The sequence below is a fragment of the Armigeres subalbatus genome, chromosome 3, assembly GCF_024139115.2.
Source record: "Armigeres subalbatus isolate Guangzhou_Male chromosome 3, GZ_Asu_2, whole genome shotgun sequence".
Lineage (NCBI taxonomy): Eukaryota > Metazoa > Arthropoda > Insecta > Diptera > Culicidae > Armigeres > Armigeres subalbatus.
In genome coordinates, this window is record NC_085141.1 from 54,072,206 (window position 1) to 54,097,539 (window position 25,334).

Here is a 25,334-nt window from a genome sequence, read left to right on the forward strand (position 1 = left end):
ATTTTTAGTTAAAAACATTGTAATTCCTACATGGTTCAATTCAAACAAAGGAAAAATCTTAACTGCCAATAGCAAATGCAATGTAGGTATTAATAATAACTAAACATATATCATAGCAAGTAAGGATGACAGTGCTAATCAAACACGGAACACCTAGTCTAAGAGATGAATGCAAGTAATAGATCATGAGCAATACAAATTTGTTAAAAATACGAGAAAGGGAAAACGATGGTTCGACGATCTTCTGTCCGGATTTGGCATCATGCCGCTTACACGAAGGACGTGATAGAGTGGTATAAGGCGAATGATGTCGATTTCGTGTTGAAAGATCTGAACACTCCGGAACTTCGCCCAATAGAAAAATACTGGGCCATTATGAAGGAGCACTTTTTCAAAAGACCTAAAGTGATAAGAATGTAGAAGCAACGAAGAAAGCATGCAAATTACATTAATATGCAAAAAAATGTCGATTCTGAGGTCGTGCAGAATCTTATGGCTGGGGTTAAGGCCAAGATTCGCGCATTCCGAAACAAAGAAAAACAAAAAAATAATAATCCCTGAAAATTTGGTAATGATTGGATAAAAACTTGAATTTTGAGAAAGAATTTAGTGTGTGCGGATTGTTTTTATACATACACCCAACTGGTGGTTGTTAGATTTTCTATCAATTCTTTATAAGAATCTACCAAAACTTGCATAAAAACTGGGCATATGCGAAATTGCTAGATTCTTATACAAATGTTGTATGAGACCTTACAATTTTGCAAGCTTTTCTGACAACATTTGTCAGCTGTCAATTACATTATTTGTATAAGAATCTAACAATTTCGCATATGCCCAGTTCTTATACAGATTTGGTAGAATTGTTAAAAAATCTAACAACCGCCAATTGTGTGTATATATTTAGAAGCTATGGTGCTTCTACTGTCGTTATATTTAAATATAGTGAAAGTTTCTTAACACAGTTGCAATTATAAGCCCATAGTTTACATCTATCATACAACTAACCATCGCGATGCATCGGAGGATTAGCTCAACCACACCGCAGATTTCTAGACGTGCGATAAGATTTTGTCGAAATTCTCACCCATTGTGCGCCTATTCGACGGGCAAAATTAGACAATTAAAACTCGGTAAGTTCTTACCGTCCAACGATTCCGATGGCGCGAAGGCGAGCATTTGGAGACGAACGCGTGGATGGTCGGGTACCGGCGAAGACGAGATCGCAACGCACCAATAATGCTGCTAGGCTTCCGCGCGGGTACTTACAGAAATAAATTTGCCGCAGATTTGATATAAAGTTCGTTGGTCAAGTGTTATGACTGAGCATTCGGTAGTGTTCTTTGGACAGTGCAACAGTTGCCAAAAAGCGATCATTAGAACATAGTGACTAGAATATAGGGAAATAGCGTTAACAATGCTTAGACTAAGTGCTGTGGTGAGTGATTTTCATATTGTGGCGGACTAGAAGTGAAATCAATTGCATTAAATTTGGATTTGTTTCTTTTTCAACACGTGTAGTGTGTGGTGTTGATACTCGTAGGAGTGTCACTTGCTGAACCTCCGGCATCCGGTGGTTATCCAGATCGCCGGAATGGTAACGGACACGGTGGTGGTGGCGGCGGCGGTGGAGGCGGCTACCAGCAGGTCAACAGTGGTCCACAGACCTACGAGGGTCAAAACGTAGACCCTCAGTTGCTTGATATGTTGAAGACGTTGTTGTTGCAGCAAGAATCCGCGAATGGTGGAGGTGCTGGAGGTCCATATCCATCCTCCAACGGTGGTGGCAGCGGAGGTCCATACGGTTCGTATGGACCACCAGCTGGCAGCAGCTCACAGGGCCGCGTGGTCGGAATTGAATTGGAAAATCCCAAGCAGAGCCAGCAGGTCGCTGAGTTCTGGCAAGGTGGTGATGAACAAAGTGCTCCAAGTGGTCAATATGGTGCTCCTGGTCAGGGTGGCCCAAGTGGATCTTATGGTGCTCCAAGTGATTCTTATGGTGCTCCCTTAGGTAAAAAGTAATTTATTGAATTTATTTGTGTGTAGCGTGTAAGTATTGATAGATCAGAAAAAAATAAATTTGTCACCGTAAAATGTTTTAGTGTTTCAATTTCAGAGCAATTTCAATAACTGTGGGTGACCTGCTTAGAGTATGTCTCCAGCGGACCATTATGACTGTTTTCGCATCTCTAACAAAAAAGTTAAGAAATTAAATCCTATAAAATCTATTACGTTCTTCAAAAGAAGTTCGTACTTTAGAGGAAATCCTATTTCCCATACCAGTTTCTGGTAATCTATAATGTTATCGCAAACGTAATCAAATTCGAAACTAAATAAATAACTAAATAATTTCTTATGAGCTTCACAGTCGTGCCGTTAACGACGTCAGACGTCTAGACGCATGTGCTGTGAAGTGTGGGTTCGACTCCCGCCCTGGTAAGAAGAAAATATTTCGTAAAGCGGAAAATTCTTCACTGGTCCACTGGGTTTTGTGTAAATGTCTTGCCCGTTGTCTAATGCTAGATGTTAATTGTTAAGTCTGTACGACCTCTGGTCGAAGACCTTGATTCTATTTTTTTAAAACAAATTACAAAATATAGAATATTAATTTAAAACTCTTGTTGAAACTCATCCTAAATTCCAAAATAATATAATGATTGCTAGTGGAACAAATCTCAACAGAGACGAAAGACACAACAGTAAAACCATTATTTTGACAAGTGAAGACATTCTACTTAGTAGCTGTAGAAATAATTTTTTATGTAGTAAAACTTTTTTTTTCTTTTTGATTTTCAGGAATGATTAACTTTTAAATGATGTTTATGTTGAGACATTCACTGCCACTAGCTATTTTTTAAACTTAGTAGCATAGGTCTTTAAACTGTCTTCAACGGTTTTTAATCCTATGCATCAAACAGCACACGGGGAATCAAACAGCCTAATGAGCTAGCTCTCCGTTGCGAGTTGATCGTATGTTGTACAATTTGGACTTTGGTTGGCCAATGTTTCATCTTCATTCACCAATATCGCAAATGGTGTCGTCATTATGTTGCCTCTCGTGTCGGCTGATTGACTGCAGAATGTACAACTTCTTGATGCATGCAGTGATTCCGCGTATGTACTTGGAGGCGTCCACTCTCTTTTGGAAGGGGACTCATCGGTTGCAGATGAACATTTGAATGGAAAATCGTAACCACAGAATCATCTGGTAGCTGACTGATGCGGTCATGTACAAGGTTGAAATAAATAAGCCGAGGGTGTTAAATTGGCTATGTTTTCTAATTGAGATCAGAAGGACGAACGAATTAGTACAAGATTTACAGTAATACAGTCGGTAAGCCGAGGTCGTTTATTTAATTACCTCAAATTAATTCTGTAGATTGGATAATTTAATTTATCACTCTCAAATTGAGACGAATTTTGATTGAAGTATTGAACTATTTTTTTTTGTTTACCACTATGTAGTGTTATATAGATCTTCCAAAGATGTTTTTTAGAGCCATAGAATAACACATCTCATTTTTTGATATTTAGTACAGTTAGCGTCATCATTCTTACTATAAAGATCATATTGTGGAGCTGAAAGGGCCACAATAGGGTACGTGAAATTGGAATATACGCCAAAATAATTCCAAAAAAAATTCCCACTTAATTGGATTAATACGATATTTTGTATATCTTGTTCGATATTATTGTTCTTCTTATATAGGGTGTCCCAGTAAGTATAAGCACGAGTTTCAATTTAATTTTACGCCAATTAAGAATACTGATCAGATGTTTCCCATTAGCATCAGCACAGACCGTTTGTCAATGATTTAGGCTACATTTTCATTTTTTTTCAAAAGTTATGATGGAGTAAGCTGTCTTAATATACTTTCACAAATGTGCCTTTGTCAAAGTCCAAACAGTTTCAATAGAATTTCCTGGTAATAGTCAAGACAGGAACACAGTCTGAACATTTAGCACCTAACATGAGACAACGGACAGGACACATATCACCCAGTAAACCAGTGAAGAGTTATTCGATCACGAACAGTTTTCTCATTACCGGGGCTGGAATAGAAGACCTCTTGAAAAGAGGCTTCTGAACCTTCAGAAAAAAGGCTTCCAACCCTCTTGAAAAGAAGCTTCCAACCCTCTAGAAAGGAGGCTTCCGAGCCTTTTGAAAAGCTTCCGAGCCCATTGAAAAAGGCTTCCGAGCTACTTAAAAGGAAGCTTCTGAGCTTCTTGTTAGGGTGCTTCCGAGATTTTTGAAATAAGGCTTCCAGGCCTCTAGAGAAGAGGTTTCCATTCTTCTATAAAGGAGGCTTCCAGGCAGGAGGATTCTGATCCTCTTGAAAAAATGCTTCTTGAAAGGAAGCTTCTGAGCTTCTTGTTAGGGTGATTCCGAGCTTTTTGAAAGAAGGCTTCTGACCCTCTTCAAAGGAGGCTTCCAAGCCTCTAGAAAAAGAGCTTCCGAGCCTTTAAAAAATCGGCTTCCGAGCCTCTTGAAAGGAGGCTTCCAAGTCTCTATAAAGGAGGCTTTCAAACCTTTTGAAAAAAGGTTTCCGACCCCCTTCAAAAAAGGCTTCCGAGCCTTTTGAAAATCGGCTTCTGAGCCTCTTTAAAATAGGCTTCCGTACTTCTTGAAAGGAGGCTTCCAAGCCTTTAGAAAGGAGGCTTTTTCAAACCTTTTGAAAAAAGATTTCCGACCCTCTTCAAAGGAGGCTTCCAAGCCTCTTGAAAAGAGGCTTCCAAGCTTTTTGAAAATCAGCTTCCAAGCCTCTTCTAAATAGGCTTCCGTACGATAGGAGGCTTTCGAGCATCTTGAAAGAAGGCTTCCGAACCTGTAGAAAGAAGGCTTGCAAACCTCTATGAATGATGCTTTCATGCCTCTAGAAAGGAAGCTTCCAAACCTTTTAAAAAAGGTTTCCAACCCTCTTCAAAGGAGGCTTCCGAGCCTTTTGCAAATCGGCTTACGAGCCTCTTTAACCTTCCTAATGCATTAGGAAAAAGTTACATATTGTGCTTTGGAATTCGTTTGGACCCAAGATGTCATCATGATCACAAAAATTCAAATTTCAACCGATTTTCGATCTTTAGGCACCAAACGAAAGCTGTAGGTTTCAGGAATAAGCCCAAAAGGTGAATCATCCAAATTGACCTCTCTAGTCCCCGGGGAACCTGTACTAAAGAGGTACTGTTTGAGCTTCCCAATTTGGCAACTAATTTTCGAGTTTCGTGTTATGATACATAAAATTGCTTGCAAATATGTGCTCTGATGATCCCAACTGTATTTGCTATCTTTTATACGTCATTTCTTGGCATTTTTATCCCTTGAGCGGTCATTGGAATGCCATCTGGAAGATCCGTAAAAGTGGCCAATTCCAAAAGTTCATCTCAGAGCTTCCCGATTTTTTCGTAGCTATTCGTCCTGCCGAATTATGGGTGCAATCAATAGTGAAAGTCTTCTGTGACCTTCAAATGTCCCAGAAACGGTGCTTCGGAAAATCTGGAACATTCGTAAAAATAGTCAATTCCAAAAGTTCGTCCCAGAGCTTCGAGATTGTTCCGTAATAATCTATCCTGGCGAATTATGAATGTAATCAGTAATGAAAATCTTCTGTGACCCCCAAATGCTACAGTAAAAATCCTCCGGAATATCCGTAAAATGACCAAATCCAAATTCAATCATCTCAGAGCTTCACGATCTGTAAGTAACCATTTATTCTGGCAAATTATGGGTGCAATCAATAGGGAAAGTTTTCTGTGACCCCCAAATGTTCCAGAAACGGTTCGGCGGAAGATCTGGAACATCCATAAAAGTGGCCAGTTCCAAAATCTCATCCCAGAGTTTCGCGGCTAATTCCGAAAAATTCATCCCAGCGTTTCGCGATTTTTTCGTAGCAATCCATCCTGCCGAATTATGAGTGCAATCAATAGTGAAAGTCTTCCGTGACCCCCAAATGCTCCCGAAATGGCCCTTCGGAAGATCCGGAGCATACGTGAAATGGCAGAATTTCAAACATAAGTACCTTTTGTGCTTTCGAACAAAACCCTTTTGGCTTCCGAAAGGAATCTTTTTAGGCTTTTAAAGCCTAGATGGCTCCAATCAGAATTCTAGAAAAGAAAAGTATTTCTTTCCAAAGAAAAAGTATTTCTTTCCAAAATCTAAAAGGACTCCGTTTAAAGGCCCAAAATAATTTCGCTCGGAAGCCTAACAAGGTTCCGTTCGGAAATTCAAAAGAATTCTGTTTTGGATGCTCAAAATCATTTCGTTCAGAAATACTTTCCCAAATCTCAAATAATTTAGTTCGGAAACCAAGAGAGACTTGTTTTGAGGTAACGAACGCATGATTTTTTGTTTTCTGAACGGAGCTCATTTTTGGCTTTTGGAGGGAGCTCTTTCTGGATTTTCGAATCGATTCCTTTTGCGCTTACAAACAAAATCCTTTGAGTGTTTCAGTCTAGAAGAAAAAGATTCCGTTCACAAGCCCAGAACGCTCTAATCGAATACTAATATGGTTTTATTCAGAACCCCACCAGAACTTCGTTTGGAAGTCCAGAAGGAGTTATTTAGGAAGCTCAAAGTGATTCATTTCGAAAGCCCAAAAAATTTCGTTCAGAAGCTCGAAGGGATTCCATTAGCCGCAGAAGGATTACAATCAGAACTTCGCATAAATCTGAGCAGAAATTCGTACGAATGGATATCTTTGGGTTTTCGAACGGAATCATTTTGGGCTTTCGAAAGGATTCATTTTGAGCTTCTGAATGTAATCTTTTTAGGCTTCCTAAAGGAATAAAAAATATTTGGAATTCTAAAAGGATTCTGTTCGGAACCCAAAAGAAATCCCGTTCAAAGCGAAATTACCGGGCGCGAGTATTAGTCGTTTAAGGCTGCCTCACACCTTGGGAAAATTTTCCAGCGGATTTTGAGCCCCGTGTATTTTAAATGGGGCCGGGATTTTGATTTTCCGTGTCCGAATTCCGAAAACATCGCATATGCAAAAATGCTTGGGGAAAAAATCCGCGAACCAAATTCCCGAGGTGTGAGGCTACCTTTAGCAGCGCAGAATCATTACTCGACACTCTACTGGACGCTACTAAACGCACTGCTAAACCAGTAGCGCAACTGACAGGTGACCAAATTTGGTAACGCTCTAAGAACGCTCCCATAACGATTGTGTTTGAAAACTCAAAAATGGTTCGATTGGAAAGCCCAACCGCATTTTGTATGAAAGCTCAAAGTTTTCGAATACAACAAATGTCTGTAAAAGTCTGTAACTTCCATCAAAAGTCTGTATAATGTCTGTAATCTGTATGATGTCTGTATGCAAGACCAAATGTCTGTATAAATACAGACATGTCTGTATGTCTGGCATCCCTGCATCTCACATTTTTTATGGGTTTCGTCCTTATTTGTTGGAAGATGAGTCAGCCGAGGGCTTAGATCAATGAGAATAGATAGAAGGTGAGGAAGAAGACCAAATGCAAGTGTATTAGTGAATGATGGAAAATGTAAACAGCAAATGGTGACGTACATATTTGCACGGCTTCTTACGGGAGCTCGCTCGAATGTAGTAGTGGAAGCTTTTTCGCCATACACGGAAGGCACGCACACAATATATGGATTTCCATACCTTAGTATTTATTTTCATTGGGTTTAGATCTCTCTATAAGAACTTTCTATGTATATGATCAATGTAGAACAGGGTTTGCAGAAATCGCTCTCAATAGATAACGAACAACGATAAAAGAAAGGCAAAAATTGTTCCGAATCATAACAAGCCATGATAACAAATTTATCAAACTTGTGTACAAATGCAAAAAACAGAATCGGATAGGCAGCCCTCACAGAAAAATGGTGATTCTCGATTTGTTTTAGCTCATTTCGTGTTGATTACTGCACAGCTATGTAGAACAAGTTAAAATGCATCATCAGAGCCAGTGCTCCCCGCATTTGGAGCTTTCTAAAAGAAATTTTTCATGGGGTATAGCCTCCCGAATCAGTTCTCTACACCGAGGCAAATATCCTCATACCTATTATGTGTGAAACTACATAGATTTTTGCAATTTGGGTTATCAAATAGGTAATATGTTTACGAAACATAACTGTTAATAGATTTCCTTCTAATAATTGTTATGAGAAGATTTATAACATTTATTGGTCTTAATTCAAATAAAATTTATGTGTGGAGTTTATAACTTTTATTCTCCAATGGCTCATAATGTTTATGTGGGTTTTTCACAATAATATATTGAAATTAAAAACAATAATTTAGTCTAATTTTTTTATTGACGGAAATCCTAAAATAGCCCCACCTCATTCTAGCACCAAGAAAATATAATTCATTTGAACAATTGAAAATAAAAACAGTTTGAGCTCAGCCACATTCCATGTTTAGAAGATGCCTTTTTCTGCACCGGTGAATAATTGATTGATCCGGCACCGGTAAAAATCAAGGGTTCAACCGATTTCAATCCATCCTGGGCACGAGCACAGCATCCTAATTTTCTATCATCTGTGTTTTATGTTTAGATCGCATCCTTGAAGTTCGTTGCAGTTCCTGCGGCTCCTGGAAGGAAAATTTAAGGAACGAAATATAATTACAGAATCGGAGAAATGGGAAGTTATTTAATATTTTACCATTTCCGTCTATCACACTGAGCGTTCTGATTCTGACACATTATTCCAAAATTTAAAAGATGACTCTTTCTACGCCGGTGAATTGATTGATCCGGCACCGCAGCACAAATCAAAGGTTCAACCGATTTCAACCCATCCTGGCAAATCATTGGGCACGAGCACAGCTCCCTTTTCCATCATCTGCGTTTGCATGTTTGGATCGATTTTCATGAAGTTCATCGCATCTCACAATTGCTATGGAAGAAAATATTCATCCACTTTAAGAAACAAAATATAATTACACAAATTACAAAATCGTAGCAATAGAAAGTTATTTCTCTTACCATTTTCCGATTGTGAAACTTAACTTCGGAGGAGTTCCGTCCATGCGGCCACAGTTTCTTCAATTTTCTTACTTCCATTCAGAACGGCAAACATACGAGTTATGTGTAAGACTATATAATTTTTGACTATTAGATTTCAAACATAATGTTTATGTTTGCGATTATATGATCAATATAAGTTAAGCCAATATGTGTTATATTGTACCCTATAATGAAGAAAGGGTATAACATGAGGTTTATTGTTTAATACATAGACTTAATGTTCGCCGTACTTAATAAAAGTTATAGTTTTCAAACAAATAAATTTTATGATTGAAATTTTATTAGTGTATCATGACAGCTTGCGAAAAAAGTCTCTCGCGGTATGCTACATATCTTATATGTATACAGAGATGATAAGTGAGAGACTTGTTCAGTTCATTCTTTTCAGGATTCAATCCCTGATGCAGAATCAATGGAAAAACGGGACAAATTGAGCATTTTTCAGTTTACGACGGGACATCACAAAAAGGTTTAAAAAACGGGACTGTCCCATTAAATACGGTACGTATGGTCAGCCTACTCTGGCGACTAATAGTCGCCAGTAGTGCAATTTGCTGAAAAGATTTATAAAATATATGAAATTCGTTTTATTATGTTTAATTTTCAAAAAAGGCTTAAAAGAGTATTGGCTAAGGGAATATCGAAAAATGGGATCAAGTCTCCCCAAATTGTAAGACAGTACTGTTGAATTCCATAATACAACTTGCACAGTCGGATAGTCTATGTATTTAGGAAATGAAAAATCGGAGAGCTTTATACTTTTATTAAAGCTTGAAGAGAGATCAATTCAATCAATTTTTGCGGGCAGCAGGGACTATGTCCAAGGGCTTGACGATCCCTCCCCAGGCCATCTGCGAGTTGTGGGGCTTGCCTAGGATGTGGTGGGGTTTGACAGTGGGCCCTGTTAAACCTCTATAAAAAGCTGCATGCATCCGCAAGTAGGCCCCACCAAAGCGACCGTGTGCCGCTCAAAGCGCACAAGCCCAAGTCCTGGTGTTAGGTGGGACGCTAAACAGCCCTGACACGACGGCCCTCCGACGAGACAGAAGGTTTGCGCAGGCCCAATAAGCCGCCTAGAAAACCAATCATTACGAACAATATAAGAGATAATGCGACTCGATATAATCGGCAAAGACCTAGGCGACGAATAAAGGATCACGATTGGAAGCTTGGAACATTGAACTGCAAGTCGCTAGGTTTCGCAGGTTGCGACAGGATGATCTACGATGAATTACATCCCCGCAACTTCGACGTCGTGGCGCTGCAGGAGATTTGCTGGACAGGACAGAAAGTGTGGAAAAGCGGGCATCGAGCGGCTACCTTCTACCAAAGCTGTGGCACCACCAACGAGCTGGGAACCGGCTTCATAGTGCTGGGTAAGATGCGCCAACGCGTGATTGGGTGGCAGCCAATCAACGCAAGGATGTGCAAGCTGAGGATTAAAGGCCGTTTCTTCAACTATAGCATCATCAACGTGCACTGCCCACACGAAGGGAGACCTGACGACGAGAAAGAAGCGTTCTACGCACAACTGGAGCAGACATACGATGGATGCCCACTGCGGGACGTTAAAATCGTCATCGGTGACATGAACGCTCAGGTAGGAAGGGAGGAAATGTATAGACCGGTCATCGGACCGGATAGTCTGCACACCGTATCGAATGACAACGGCCAACGATGCATAAACTTCGCAGCCTCCCGCGGAATGGTAGTTCGAAGCACCTTTTTTCCCCGCAAAAATATCCACAAGGCCACATGGAGATCACCTAACCAAGAAACGGAAAACCAAATCGATCACGTTCTAATCGACGATAAATTCTTCTCCGACATCACGAATGTCCGCACTTTCCGCAGTGCGAATATTGAATCCGACCACTACCTCGTTGCAGTATGCCTGCGCTCAAAACTCTCGACGGTGTACAACACGCGTCGAAGTCGGACGCCGCGGCTTAACATTGGGCGGCTACAAGACGGTAGACTAGCCCAAGAATACGCGCAGCAGCTGGAAGTGGCACTTCCAACGGAAGAGCAGCTAGGCACAGCGTCTCTTGAAGATAGCTGGAGAGATATTCGATCCGCCATTGGTAGCACCGCAACCGCTGCACTTGGCACGGTGCCCCCGGATCAGAGAAACGACTGGTATGACGGCGAATGTGAGCAGTTAGTGGAGGAGAAGAATGCAGCATGGGCGAGATTGCTGCAACACCGCACGAGGGCGAACGAGGCACGATATAAACAGGCGCGGAACAGACAAAACTCGATTTTCCGGAGGAAAAAGCGCCAGCAGGAAGATCGAGACCGTGAAGAAACGGAGCAACTGTACCGCGCTAATAACACACGAAAGTTCTATGAGAAGTTAAACCGTTCACGTAAGGGCCACGTGCCACAGCCTGATATGTGTAAGGACATAAACGGGAACCTTCTTACGAACGAGCGTGAGGTGATCCAAAGGTGGCGGCAGCACTACGAAGAACACCTGAATGGCGATGTGGCGGACGAAGATGGCGGTATGGTGATGGACCTGGGAGAACGCGCGCAGGACATAATTCTACCGGCTCCGGATCTCCAGGAAATCCAGGAGGAGATCGGCCGGCTGAAGAACAACAAAGCCCCTGGGGTTAACTATAGATAGTGGAATATATAGATGAGCGAAGATAAATCCTCTGTCTCCAAACGAACTGTCAAACGTGTCTCCAAACGAGCATGACGTCACGATTTCAATGGAAACGTTAAGGGCTGTGACGTCATATGCGCGTGTGCACGGGCAAAAAAATCGACTCAGCCATGCTTTCGCTCATCTATAGATTCTACTATCTATAGGGTTAACCAACTGCCAGGAGAGCTATTTAAACACGGTGGTGAGGCACTGGCTAGAGCGCTGCACTGGGTCATTACCAAGATTTGGGAGGAGGAAGTTTTGCCGCAGGAGTGGATGGAAGGTGTCGTGTGTGCCATCTACAAAAAGGGCGATAAGCTGGATTGTAGCAACTACCGCGCAATCACATTGCTGAACGCCACCTACAAGGTACTCTCCCAAATTTTATGCCGTCGACTAGCACCAACTGCAAGGGAGTTCGTGGGGCAGTACCAGGCGGGTTTTATGGGCGAACGCTCCACCACGGACCAGGTGTTCGCCATTCACCAAGTACTGCAGAAATGCCGCGAATACAACGTGCCCACACATCATCTATTCATCGACTTCAAAGCCGCATATGATACAATCGATCGGGACCAGCTATGGCAGCTAATGCACGAACACGGTTTTCCGAATAAACTGACACGGTTGATCAAAGCGACGATGGATCGGGTGATGTGCGTAGTTCGAGTTTCAGGGGCATTCTCGAGTCCCTTCGAAACCCGCAGAGGGTTACGGCAAGGTGATGGTCTTTCGTGTTTGCTATTCAACATCGCTTTGGAAGAGGTAATACGAAGAGCAGGGATTAACACGAGTGGTACGATTTTCAATAAGTCCGTCCAGCTATTTGGTTTCGCCGACGACATAGATATTATGGCACGTAACTTTGAGAAGATGGAGGAAGCCTACATCAGACTGAAGAGGGAAGCTAAGCGGATCGGACTAGTCATCAACACGTCGAAGACGAAGTACATGATAGGCAGAGGTTCAAGAGAAGACAATGTGAGCCACACACCGCGAGTTTGCATCGATGGTGACGAAATCGAGGCGGTAGAAGAATTTGTGTACTTGGGCTCACTGGTGACTGCCGAAAATGACACCAGCAGAGAAATTCGGAGGCGCATAGTGGCTGGAAATCGTACGTACTTTGGACTCCGCAAGACGCTCCGATCGAATAGAGTTCGCCGCCGTACCAAACTGACAATCTACAAAACGCTAATTAGACCGGTAGTCCTCTACGGACACGAGACCTGGACGATGCTCGTGGAGGACCAACGCGCACTTGGAGTTTTCGAAAGGAAAGTGCTGCGTACCATCTATGGTGGGGTGCAGATGGCGGACGGTACGTGGAGGAGGCGAATGAACCACGAATTGCATCAGCTGTTGGGAGAACCATCCATCGTTCACACCGCGAAAATCGGACGACTGCGATGGGCCGGGCACGTAGCCAGAATGTCGGACAGTAACCCGGTGAAAATGGTTCTCGACAACGATCCGACGGGCACAAGAAGGCGAGGTGCGCAGCGGGCAAGGTGGATCGATCAGGTGGAAGATGACTTGCGGACCCTCCGTAGACTGCGTGGTTGGCGACGTGTAGCCATGGACCGAGCCGAATGGAGAAGACTCTTATATACCGCACAGGTCACTTCGGCCTTAGTCTGAATAAATAATAAATAATAGAGATCAATTCGCCGCGAATGTTTTTAAATTAGATTTTATCAATATTTCAAAACAGTCGACTGTGTATCAACAACAATTTACATACCGCATATCAGTAAGTCTGTGTTAAAATCTCGTAAATTTGTTTAGTTTTGATTGTGATATGACATTAAAGAGACGAGCGGACCAAGTTTCCTTAGTATCCCCCACAGTAAGTCTAGAAACCTTAGCATTGATATGAGATTCCCTTTGATAAAGCAAAGTAACTAACAGTGTTATCAAACCACACCGAGATGTAAAAGCACCATACACGAATAGAGCATACTTACAATACATTCTAAAGATTTTGTGACAAGCTTTCTGCCCTTTCTGGTGAGTCCGCATCTGATCGTGTTTCCTTCAATACGCAGAACGATCGCGCGATCTTTGAAATGATTTGTTCTACTTTGTAAATTAATCAGTAAGTTTTTCTTATATCACGCAGATCAATCGCGCGATCATCCAAATTATTTGTTATGCGCTACGCGATCAGTAATTTAATTAATTAGTGCACGTTCGATTATGAGTTTATTTAACTTCGATCAAAATACACGCTACACCCGGCATACCGTTTACCAAAACGAACCCTGCTTCACTCCCTACCCCATATATCCAAAATCCCTGTGATTTCTCGTGGAAGTGCAGATGATTCGTCGGCTTCCATTAAAGCGAGTATCACGTTAACATTTTCCTACCTATTCCCTAATTGACCTGCATTCGGACACGGCCGGCGTCGATATTGCCTTAATTTTTGGTTACCAGTTTTTACACACTGAGGATGATGTTAGTCCCAAACATCATCTGTTGGTTCTCTGTGTAATTACAGCTGAACAAGCAATAACGGAGGAGCAACCGTGGGCGGTCAATTATGCTCATCCCAAGTAACACGGTTTGTTGTATGAGTGTAAAAAATACATCTTTCGAACATATAGTTTGTTACGTTTTGGTATGAAAAACTGCTTTGATTACTTTCACACGACCCAAACAGCGCAAAAATTATCGATATTTTCAACATCTTTAAGTCACAACCTTGTTTTTGATTGCACATTCACAGGACTAAACTTAAGTTCTAAGGATGTTTCCAATAACCGACTTTCAACATGGTTCTGTCAAATTGAACACCAAAACAAAAATGCTGACCAACACGTTCAAAGAAATACATTTTATACACAAAACGAATGAAAACATGCATGCATGAAATGATGAACACCATTTTAATAATAATTATAAATATATACAAACTGAATAAATAAATCAAATTTGTTTCGAAGTCTCGGTCGAAACATTATATGCGGCTCATGTTTCATTGGCTTACTTTTCATTTTACTTCTCCTAAATTCATGCGCCATTGATTGAAGAAAAATATAACTATGCCAAAGCATAATTTTGAAATTGATATGTAAACAAATTCTTGAATCTGCAAAGGAAAAATAATATGGCGAGTTCTCGGTAAACAACATTGTCGATGAAGAACGTTCATTACATTGATCTTAAAAGATGTTGAAATTACGTTCAAAATGCATATTTTAGCTAAACTGCTATCATTGGGGTATATATTCTGACGAAACAAATGTCAAAAAATGAACATGTTATGACCTTGTTCGTAAAATCTTCCTGTAGACATGTTTTATGTTGTGAGAATGTAAAACGAAACATCTCAAAAAACCAAACAAATGTCAAAAATCGACATGTTATCAGCAAGTTGTGAGAATGTAGTATGAAACTTCTTTTCTGATCAAATTGCTGTATGTTTTTCAAAAACCTTATCATAGCTTTCCTTGAACATAACATGTTTTGTATTTCATTTTCCCGACCTTTATTCAACATCATTATTAGATCTTCGTTAATAATGATGTTTTCGGTGTTACTTGGGATGCTCATGCTCCAATATTCGGTATAAAAAGTCAATTGACAACTCAGCAAGGGATGAATCATAGTAATTAACCCTCAAAATTGGAATTATACACATACGTAACATTTGTTTTTATAAAACCAATTTTTAAACGGATAAAAAATGTTGAAAAATCATTTGTTTCTATATTTTGAGCGTTTTAGAAGTTTTTTTGGATTTTTTTTTAATTTTTGCATGAATCACAATCTGTTCCTGCAATTATCATCCGTTTCCAGCTTTTATCCAGTTCTCTGGTCAATCTTGTATTTGCTTTTGTTTTCTTCCAACATTCGTACTAGATAGCCAGCCCATTGTCAGTCTGCCATACTTTATTTGATTCATAATATTTTCCTCTTGATACACTGTCTCATAGTTTCTGTGGTACACATCATATTTTACTTGAAAACCACAAAAGCTTCTCATAATTTCCATGTTCCATGAACGATAATGGCTACTGGATGAACTAAAGTTTTATATAGAGCGAATGTCTTTTCTGTATGCATGTTACGGAAGCTCTGATGCTGCTATTTGATTCGTTCCATATCCGCGGGGGTTATTCATGCTTTTATGGGCAGTAAACTGGTTACTTACGTCTGAGAAGGCCATTTTTGCAGCAGCAATACGTCTTTTCTGGAAACATCCCAAGTAATAATTATGACTTTATAATGTTCTTCAAGATAGACACTCTTTAAGTGTGCAATAAAACCATTATAAATACAACGATATTATTAAGGACCATTATCCCACTTCACAAACATTCAAAGGTTAACAATTTCCTCAGCACTTCCCTTATCTCCTACATATCCTGTCATTCTACTTCAATCCGTAACACTACACTTTCTACTTCGTATTGGCAGAGTGAATGGTATATTTTTACCGTTTCCTAAGAGGCATTTCCACTACGAATAAGGTTTCCTTCGGCTTACGTAATCAGTTCTAGGACCAATTTTACCTTTCCAATTTCACGAGTGGAAGGTGTTACGTATAGTACTGAGTGAGAGTTCAAAAAAAAAGCGTGTGCACATGAGTTACGAGCTATATCATATGTTCAAAAAAGAAAATGTTATAAATTTTATAAAATACGGCGTACTTCAGTGTGTCATCTAGCGCAAATGTTGGAAGATGGAATTGTAGACATTTTATTTAACAGAGAACAGAATAAATGCCGGAGATAGATGATACACTGCTAAAAAAATGTAATTCACGTTAAAAAAAATAATCTAAAAACACTCAAGAAACGCTTGAATTACATAAAAAATTATTTGTTACCATCTAAGATCCGTTTAAATGTTGGTTCTATATACAGAAAAACTACAATTGTGTATATTTCCAATTTTGAGGGTTAATTACTGTGATCCATCCTTTGCTGAATTATCAATTCAAGACAAAATTTTCAAAACGACTTATATGCTTTTGTAAACAAAGATTCAAACGCCGATTCGACGAATCTGATAGCTCTCCCACGCAAACCAACGCCATCAATAGGTAGGTAGAGGTTTCCGCTACCTGTTGATGGTGTTGGTTTGCGTTGGAGAGCTATCAGTTTCGTCAAATCGTCGTTTGAATCTTTGTTTACAAAAGCAGATGAGTCGTTTTGAAAATTTTGTCTTGAATTGGCTTTTTATACCGAATATTGGAGAAGAAAACAATAAAAATCACTTTTTTCAAAAAATCGCCGTTGAAATATTGCGGATCTTTTCAAAATTTTCCATTTTGCGGATTTCGCAAAGTTTTTCCGCAGCTGTCAAAGTTCTACCGCAAGCCTGTAAATCTTCAATACACTGAACCACAACCTGTTTTTTTGCGTTGTCATCGTAGAATGCCATGTCAGCCGAGAAAAAATATAGAGTGACAGCTGCAGTAGTTTGAAAATTCAACCGGAAAGAGGAAAGTTTTCTCTGGAACAGCAATATTTTAAAACACCCAGTGCCTCATTTCTAATGACCTGGCCTAACTTTCTATGAAAAAAAAAAATCAGAGGTACATGAAACTTCGATAATTATCCATTTGTTTACACCGTGCCCCCCTCTTATCGTCGTTTCATTAAGATAAAGAATTTGTGTTCCAAATTTTGGTTGAAATCGGCCAAGGGGTTCAGAAGTTACACTGAGTTGATCTGCAACTAAGCAATACCCCTCCCCTCATACCCTCCCTCTTTTCCAAAGAGCCTGCCTAACTCCCCAATTGTCTTCTCCTTAAGATAAAGAATGTGTGTTCCAAATTTGGTTGAAATCGGTCAATGGGTTCAGAAGAACGCTCTACTAAAACGATTCCTACTGTTCTAACCTTCCACACAATCCCAAAACCTCCCGTGGCACCTATGAGAGGTCGTAGAGTTCTCTGCATTTTTCTTAAGTAGGTGTCCAACTAACCATCCTTTCCCTCCCTCAGCATTCGCAAGGACGTGGCCAGGACAGATCTCGACTATTGGAGAGTAAATTGCTTCCATCTAAGAGATAGTGATTAGTCCCAAATCAATATCTGTGGTAACGAATGAAAGTGATGCTACTCTCATACAATAGTCTTGGCTTGTATCACCTACGAATTTGTGCGAATTGCTCAATGCTAATGCTAATGCTGCGTGCTCACTGCTGTAAAAAATCACAAAAATAAGAAACAAATGAAATGGCTTTCCATTGCTTTGTTTTTGATGGGATGAATATCGGAGCCATGAGATGAATTCCGGAAGCAGTTCCCCTATATAGCATGCCTTTTTTTGCTAGTATCTATGCTAGTTTTGCATTTGTTTCAATATTTTCACCTCAGCTATTTTATTAAGATCTTTGCTAAAAGAATCCGATGTAAATGATCGTACGGCTTAGTAATAATCGAAAGAGAAAATAAACAAGAGAGGTTCTCATTTGGTCATTCGACGGTTTTAAAAACCAAGCGATAAATGGCGATGTGATAAATACCTACTACTTTGTAAGAAGTAAGCACTTCCTATGATTAGAATAGGAAGGAATTCTTCTTTCTTTTAGCGTGAACTCAAGTGTTTGCATTCGACTGACATTACGCTAATTCGAACTCATAAAACAACAAGCAAACTAATTAAATCGTACGACTTCTATTTGCACAACGGCACGGTTTCGTGACGAAAGTAGCTCTGCGGTGATCCGCTATGACAATAAAACCCTAATCGCGTATGAACACTTGTCAAACGGAATATAACTGACGAAGCTATCGCCCCTTGTATGCAAACATGCCGACTACACAGATTTGATCAGCGACTGTATTTGGCGACCGACTCGGCGTAAACGTCCTTGCATAACGCGCATGGCTTATTACTGTTTATTGCCCCATCTTCGTGTTTTGATGGAGCATTCTTTTTTTTCACGAAACATGGAAATTATTGGGGCTTTTTCGCGAGTACCAGACTTGCTGACCTCTTCGCCGGTTTAACGGATGGAATAGTGGGTACGTGACGGGACCCGTGTAGGAGACTGCGACCCATTGAAACGAAATGGCATCCAAGCACACCACCATGCGCCAATACTTATCGGGGATTTATTACCGTTGATTATTGCGTGCCATGCATTGTGGTGTTGAGTTGTTCAATAGCTCGGCGGGAGTTCGTAGACATTCCCCCGGGGCACATGCGGGGTCGTCCAAAAAGCATCCAAAACCCCTTCAGAATGGACGGCTGATCGGATGGATTGGCCATGTGAATTCGAGCTGCGTGGTTGATCATTCCACTAGTTGACGAAATACTTGAATACTGCATACAACCCCCGCCAAATTGCCAACGATGACGACGGCGATGATGATCGGTGTGAGGGGCCGCTTAAGATCCCACGAGCGCGTCTGCTGAAGAACCTAGCAACCGATTGCGGTATGTACCTTCACTTTTGGTGGAATCCCCACAAAGCGCCACCCCACAGTAGACAGAGAAAGATGCACACGAGATATTACTAAGTCGAAGATAAGTAGGTACCTTTACTAAATAGGGGAAAAGGGTCAAAATGCACAGCTTTAACGAAATGATTGTTTATGGCGTCTGTGATCACTGATCAGTATAATAAAAACATTTATTGTGCTAAATTAGTTTTCATCCAAATTTGCTGAAGATACTCAGAACATGAGACAGAATCAGATGAGTGTTGTGGAGCAAAATCGATTTTTTAAGTGTGTATTCAAAGCTAATTGCCTATGTTCCGGGTATTAAGCCACCCGGAGTGTAGCTTAGTTGGGAAAGCACCTGTCTAGCGTACTGGTTTCGTGGGATCAAACCGAAGAGAGTGCTTACCCTCCAATACCTTTTCCGAACTAAATCTATCACATGTTGTGCTGTTGTGTGGCCATTAACATTCACAAAATGTTGATCGAATTTCGAATCAACTTCCTTCCACTATCACACTATACGAAATATGGAAGCATTGAAAAACGATTTTCCTTTTTTGCAAGTATATTCGTCACATAAGCCAAAGCGAACTAGCTAAGGGGTCGTTCAATAATGATGTCATAGGTTTGAAGGGGGAGGGGGTCTAAGATTTGGTGACAGTATACATTTAGAGTGATTCAAATTTTGACTTTTTTGCCCCCCGATGCTTAAACGATTGCATTTGCCTTTTTATTAATCCACCTAAATTTTTAGCTAATTTGGATGTAAATTGAGTGAGCACGCGCGGTTTGAAGTTTGTATGAAAATTGCTATGAAAACAGTAACTTTCAGGGAAAACCGTTTCCCAACGCTTCCCTTTAAGCTCTAAAACATATGAGTACATCTGCAACATAAGAAATTTTACAAGGAAACAGGCCGTCTTTGTTGCGAAACGATTTGATGATCACAAGAAAAGTTATTAGAGAAATACTGAATCGTGGGAAATTCAATTTAACACGTAAAAGAATAACATCAATATCAATAATGAGCATTTTTGTTTTCTTCATAACTTTGCTTCCAAACGAGAAATCGCTTCGCAACAACAACTGCCTTCCAGCTAGAGAAGTATTCTATGTAGGCAATGTGTTGATTACATTTAAATAGCTCATGGGCCACCTCACGGAACGGTTATACACATAAGGGTCAGTTTTCACAGTAATTTCCATACAAACTTCAAATGACGTGTACACAGTCAAATTACATCCAAAATTGCTAAAAATTTAGGAGGGTTATTAAAATGGCAAATGCAATCGTTTAAGCATCGGGGGCAAAAAAGTCAAAATTTGAATCACTCTAGTATACATATACTAGGTATACAAAAACGCGTGAATAGTGCGAATATTATGCATCCATGTTTTAATTTGAATCGCCCCTAAACTAAAACATGGATGCATAATATTCGCATTATTTGGCGGCAACTTCAGATGCTGGCGTAAAGGCATCCGTCCAGTGTTGCATTTCGCACTGTCTCCCCTATCGTGATATTGAAGGCGACCGTGCTGCATCTGGTTCTGCGGTTTGCCTCGTCGTCGCATCGTCTTAAGCACCGGGGGGTCGGAGGTAGCTTGGAACAAGACGGATTGTAGTTTGTTGTATTATATGTGGCGCGGAGAAAGAAGAAAAACCCCAACCGATGCGATGATGATGATGGTGGTTCGGGAGAGTATACCCCTAGAGACTCATTGGGTTCGGGAGGATGGCGTAGTACAACAACAACAAAAAAATGAACTATCATTTCGCGGCCGGGTTGGTAGGTTGGTAACTTTGGTTGGTATAAAGACCGCAATTTGGCCAACGGAAGGCACACTCGGTCACATCACTCGTCTCAGTAAACATCTAAATTCTCTACCCTGTATTTTAAGTATAATGAACACCTTTGCCGTGGTAAGTTCGATCAAGGATACATAATTGGTGCAATTAGAGCCGTGTGAAAAAGGATTGGTTCGATTGAAAGGACATTGGGCAAGTGAAGATCTGCTAATAGTTGGTGCAATGAGCAACAAATAATATTTAAAAGGACTTTGTGGTTTTAGTGGAAAAGCTTGCGGCAGTTACAAGCATTGCCAATTTTAATAGTGAAAGTTATGTGATGTAAAACAGATGAAGCACAATCGTTAAGCGCATCTTGGTAGTGTGATTAGCTGTTAATTTAGCAGTAATACGAGACCAGCTGCGATATGAACAGTGATATGAATTTCCAATGGGACTACAACGGATGATGGAACAGATAAGCATGTTTGGTACAGCTTTAACAGGCATCCTCCAAGTGATAATTAAAAGAATTACTGTTTCTTTTACACCAAGTGGCGCATATTCTGCTTAGGACCAAAATAGCAGTGATTCAAGATCATTCCAAGGAATGCATAACAAATGCTCAATCCCAGGCCACCAGTAGGGCATGACCCTTGTGCAGATTTGGGGCTCCGTGATGCATTAGTTATATCAGCAATATTCGCTGATCTGATTTACTTGATTGTTGATTAAATCTTTTTCACATTTCCCGTACAACAATTGAACAGAAAGACTATAAGGTCTCCCCAATTCCGAAGGTCGAAGTTCTTTCTTATGTCGAGTCATACAGCATCGACTCTTGAAGGGGTCGACTTTATACTAATCGATGCAGATCGACAAATTGAGTGACGTCTGTATGTGTGTATGCATGTTTGTGTGTGTACTAAAATGTAAGTATTTTTTTACCTAGCAACAGAGCGTTAGAAGATAATCGCGCTGAGTGTTGATGACGGAAGCTGTCCTTTCAGAAGTACCTTCAAATATTTTCACAAAGCTAAGTGATTTATAAATGTTTCGTTATTAGAAGTGATTCATTACTTTTTGGTGAAATGCTTCAATATTAACACTGTCACAACTGATCTAGCGGAGATGGCACCTTCCACGTTAATCAGAAGAAGCATATTTAAACAAATTGTTTGAATAATGTGTCGTTTATGTTTCCGTTGATATAAATTACGATAAGGAAAGATTAATCTCTTGCCTACTTACTTATACTTATGGGTCCTGTGCACCCCGAGTGATGCAGAGGGTCGATTTGAAAGATCTGTATTCTGGGCGATGCCCAGCATTCACCTTAACCATGACCAAGTTATACTTCGGTCGACTTCTTTTATATCTTTATAAAGACTACGCCGCCATGAGCGCTTGGGTCTGCCTCTGCTGCTATGGCCAGCTGGGTTCCAGTCTAATGCTTGCTTACAGATTCAATTTCCGCCCTTACGTAAGGTATGGCCAACCCATCACATTTTAAAATTGCAAAGGCAGCTCTTTGCTTTCTTAAACCGTGCGTCTATGTCGATCGTGGTAACGCCGTTTGATGCCATTTGACTACCAAAAAAATTGAGTCTTTCAACATTCTCCACTGATTGCCAGAGTTCTCATCCAACCATTTGGTGTTGTTGAAGTTGATGACTAAGTCTACCAAAGAGAAACTTTCGACAAGGTCGATAAGCTTACTCTGCATATCAGAACGCCGTTGAGCTAGGCGCCATAATTTACGTCAAGCTAAAATTTTCTATTTCAACCACCATATAAAAATTTCAGATGATTCATACTAAAAGTGTGACAAAGGAGTTATACTTCTAGTGTGAAGTAATTGATGGAAATTTCACAAATTGATTTTGCTTCGTACAACTAAATCACACTGTTGAAAATATATTCTCAAGATTTTTCTTAAAATTTATCGTGTTTAGTAACTGAACATGTGCCATGCTTTGTTCCTTTTCTCATTTATGCTGATAAGGTTCGATAAAATCACCATTTATTAGAGCTACTTGTTGAATAAAATTGGTTTTTCGAAAGGAATTAATGCACCAGGATTAATCTTGTAACTTTATGATTAAAATCTCATTAATGGCATTCTTGAAATTATTGTGCAGACTTCACATCACCTAAATATAGTTCTAATAATCGACCGAACAATCATACAGTAGAGCATAAGCGTTTACCTTCCGTCTTTCGCTTTTCTTCCATCAGTTTTTGGCCTTTGCATTGGCTGCGGTTGCCGTGGCAGAACCACCATCCGGTTATAACTACAACCGACCTTCTTCGGGAGGCTACTCGCAAGGAGGTGGCGGCGGTGGCTACTCGAGTGGCGGTGGCTACTCAAGTGGCGGCGGTGGCTACTCAAGCGGCGGTGGCTACGCTAGCGGTGGATCTTCTGGCTACGTGAGCAGCTTCAGCAGTGCCGGAAGCTTCTCCAGCGGTGGCGGTAGCCTCCAAAATGTTCCAGTCGGTGGCCAAACCTCGGAGGGTCTGAACGTTGACCAACAACTGCTCAACGAAATTCGTCAGATCCTGCTCCGTGAGGAAAGCCAGAGCTCGTCCTCGGGTGGATTTGGAGGAAGTGCTCCAAGCGGATCTTATGGTCCTCCAAGCGGGTCGTATGGCCCACCAAGTGGATCCTACGGAGCCCCACACGGTGGATCTTCTCGTGTCGTTGGAATTGATCTAGAAGGAGTGAGGCAAGCCATCCAGGTTGCCCAATACCTGCAAACTGCTTCCTCCTCTGTGCCTTCCGGTTCATATGGAGCTCCATCTGGCTCGTATGGCGCCCCATCACGGCCATCCAGCACCTACGGTGCTCCATTCTAAGGACTGCAACCAAAAATTCAGAAAAGTCTTCAAGCCCCTAACAGAGCTACTGAAGAACCAAACCTTCAGACCGTCTGCAAAGAGCCCATAATTGGATAACAGAACCGGCCAACGTACCAAGGATCATGCGAATAAATCCAACGAACGTAGCGAACAAAATTGTCAGAAACAAGACTTAGAACATGCCACCACCATTACAAAGAACAAAAACACGCACATTCAACATACTATCATCTATACTTTCAAACGGGTCTGAGCGAGCGGAGTATTCCGATGAGTGCCCTTCCCCCTGGAAACTGTCTCTCTGTTTGGGACCAACCCATCCAATCAACATCAACGGTTGGGAGTCGGGCAATCGTTGGATAACTCCGGCAAAAAGCAACAGCCGATGTTGTAGCCGATGTCAAAGTGGAGTGAGGAAAGAACATCCATTCAGTAACAGTAACGAACCCCGGAACAACATCTTACCGGTTCTCAGCAACACGTAACGCACTGGCTATAGCACCGTTTGTTACACGACGAGAGAGACATCACGAGAACAACTTTTGTTATTCATTTGTTTTTGTACATACTTGAAAAAAATGTTTTTATCTCTCTTTTATCTAGTTACTTGTTATAGTTGTTTTTGTACCGAGAAAGTGAAAACGTAACCGAGAAAACAAAAAAATCAAAAAAATAATAAAAAAAATCGAAAAATTTGTCACCGTTAAAAATATATTTTTTCAATGGATAAAAATAATATCACCAATGTCATCAACTAGCAGCGCCCCCGTTTTGTGATTGTTGCTAATTCAGAATTTTCCAGATTAAAAAATACAAACACCCATTTGAACACATTATGCTGTCAGTTTTCAAATTTGTGCTAGGAGGTTTATGTTGGTCCATTTGTATGGATTTTACAGTCGGATAAACGAGGAAAACATCGATAATTAGGTTCTGCGGCGACTGTAAGTAACCTCAATCTGGTGACAGATTAGTAGTACTTCTTGTTGGACTCAGGGGCAGTCAACCAATCACGAATTCGACCCTTGACGGAGTTAGTAGAAAGTACTACTGATCAGTCAAGAAAATTCACCGAATTCATTCGTGACGTCATGCTGCAGAATCTAATCAGGCCATAAATTTGTCGGATTAGCGGGGGTATACTGTACCTTCACGTGATGTGTAACGGAGTAAATCTTGTCATATTGTTAGGTTCAGCTCCACACACAAAAGCATACAAAATGGCTTTCCTAAACCAGAATCCCAAGTTTTCAGATAATGTCAAAAGGTGGCATGACCTGGGAACGAAATAATTTTCCAGGTGGAGGCGTTCTCATATGCAGAGACTGTGGAGCTACTACAGCATGTAGTAGGCTGCTTTGGTAGCATAATGCTACGTTTAGACAAAGCAAGTGAATTGAGCAAGTCGCTTGAATCGAACGCGAACTGAACGTGTAAACACCTTAATTCAATTCACTTGAACAAAAAGAAAGTTGCACATGTTCAACTTTATGCAAGTCAATTGAATTCAACTGAGTTGTTCAATTCCCTTGCGCTGTCAAAACGTAGCATAAGGGTTTTTTCCACAAATTACGTAACGCTAAATTTGATGATTTTGGTTCCCCTTCCTCCCCCACGTAACACTTTTTGTA

The 25,334-nt window shown here is 40.7% G+C and overlaps 2 protein-coding genes across 2 annotated transcripts; both read left to right on the top strand.

The window, feature by feature from the left end:
• The first annotated feature begins 1,280 nt into the window (after nt 1–1,280).
• Nucleotides 1,281–2,094, top strand: LOC134220475 (pro-resilin-like). Its single transcript, XM_062699528.1, has 2 exons — nt 1,281–1,438; nt 1,522–2,094. Exons 1-2 carry the CDS (start codon nt 1,418–1,420, stop codon nt 2,020–2,022), a joined length of 522 nt encoding a protein of 173 aa, XP_062555512.1. The 5' UTR covers nt 1,281–1,417; the 3' UTR covers nt 2,023–2,094.
• An 18,763-nt stretch (nt 2,095–20,857) lies between these two features.
• Nucleotides 20,858–24,413, top strand: LOC134220494 (loricrin). The gene is made up of 2 exons (XM_062699558.1): nt 20,858–20,979; nt 23,083–24,413. Exons 1-2 carry the CDS (start codon nt 20,962–20,964, stop codon nt 23,698–23,700), a joined length of 636 nt encoding a protein of 211 aa, XP_062555542.1. The 5' UTR covers nt 20,858–20,961; the 3' UTR covers nt 23,701–24,413.
• The last annotated feature ends 921 nt before the right edge of the window (nt 24,414–25,334 follow it).

Coding starts and splice junctions, on each gene's coding strand:
- LOC134220475 (XM_062699528.1), top strand. CDS start 1,418: ATGCTTAGACTAAGTGCTGTG. Junction 1,439..1,521: donor TGCTTAGACTAAGTGCTGTG/GTGAGTGATTTT, acceptor CAACACGTGTAG/TGTGTGGTGTTGATACTCGT.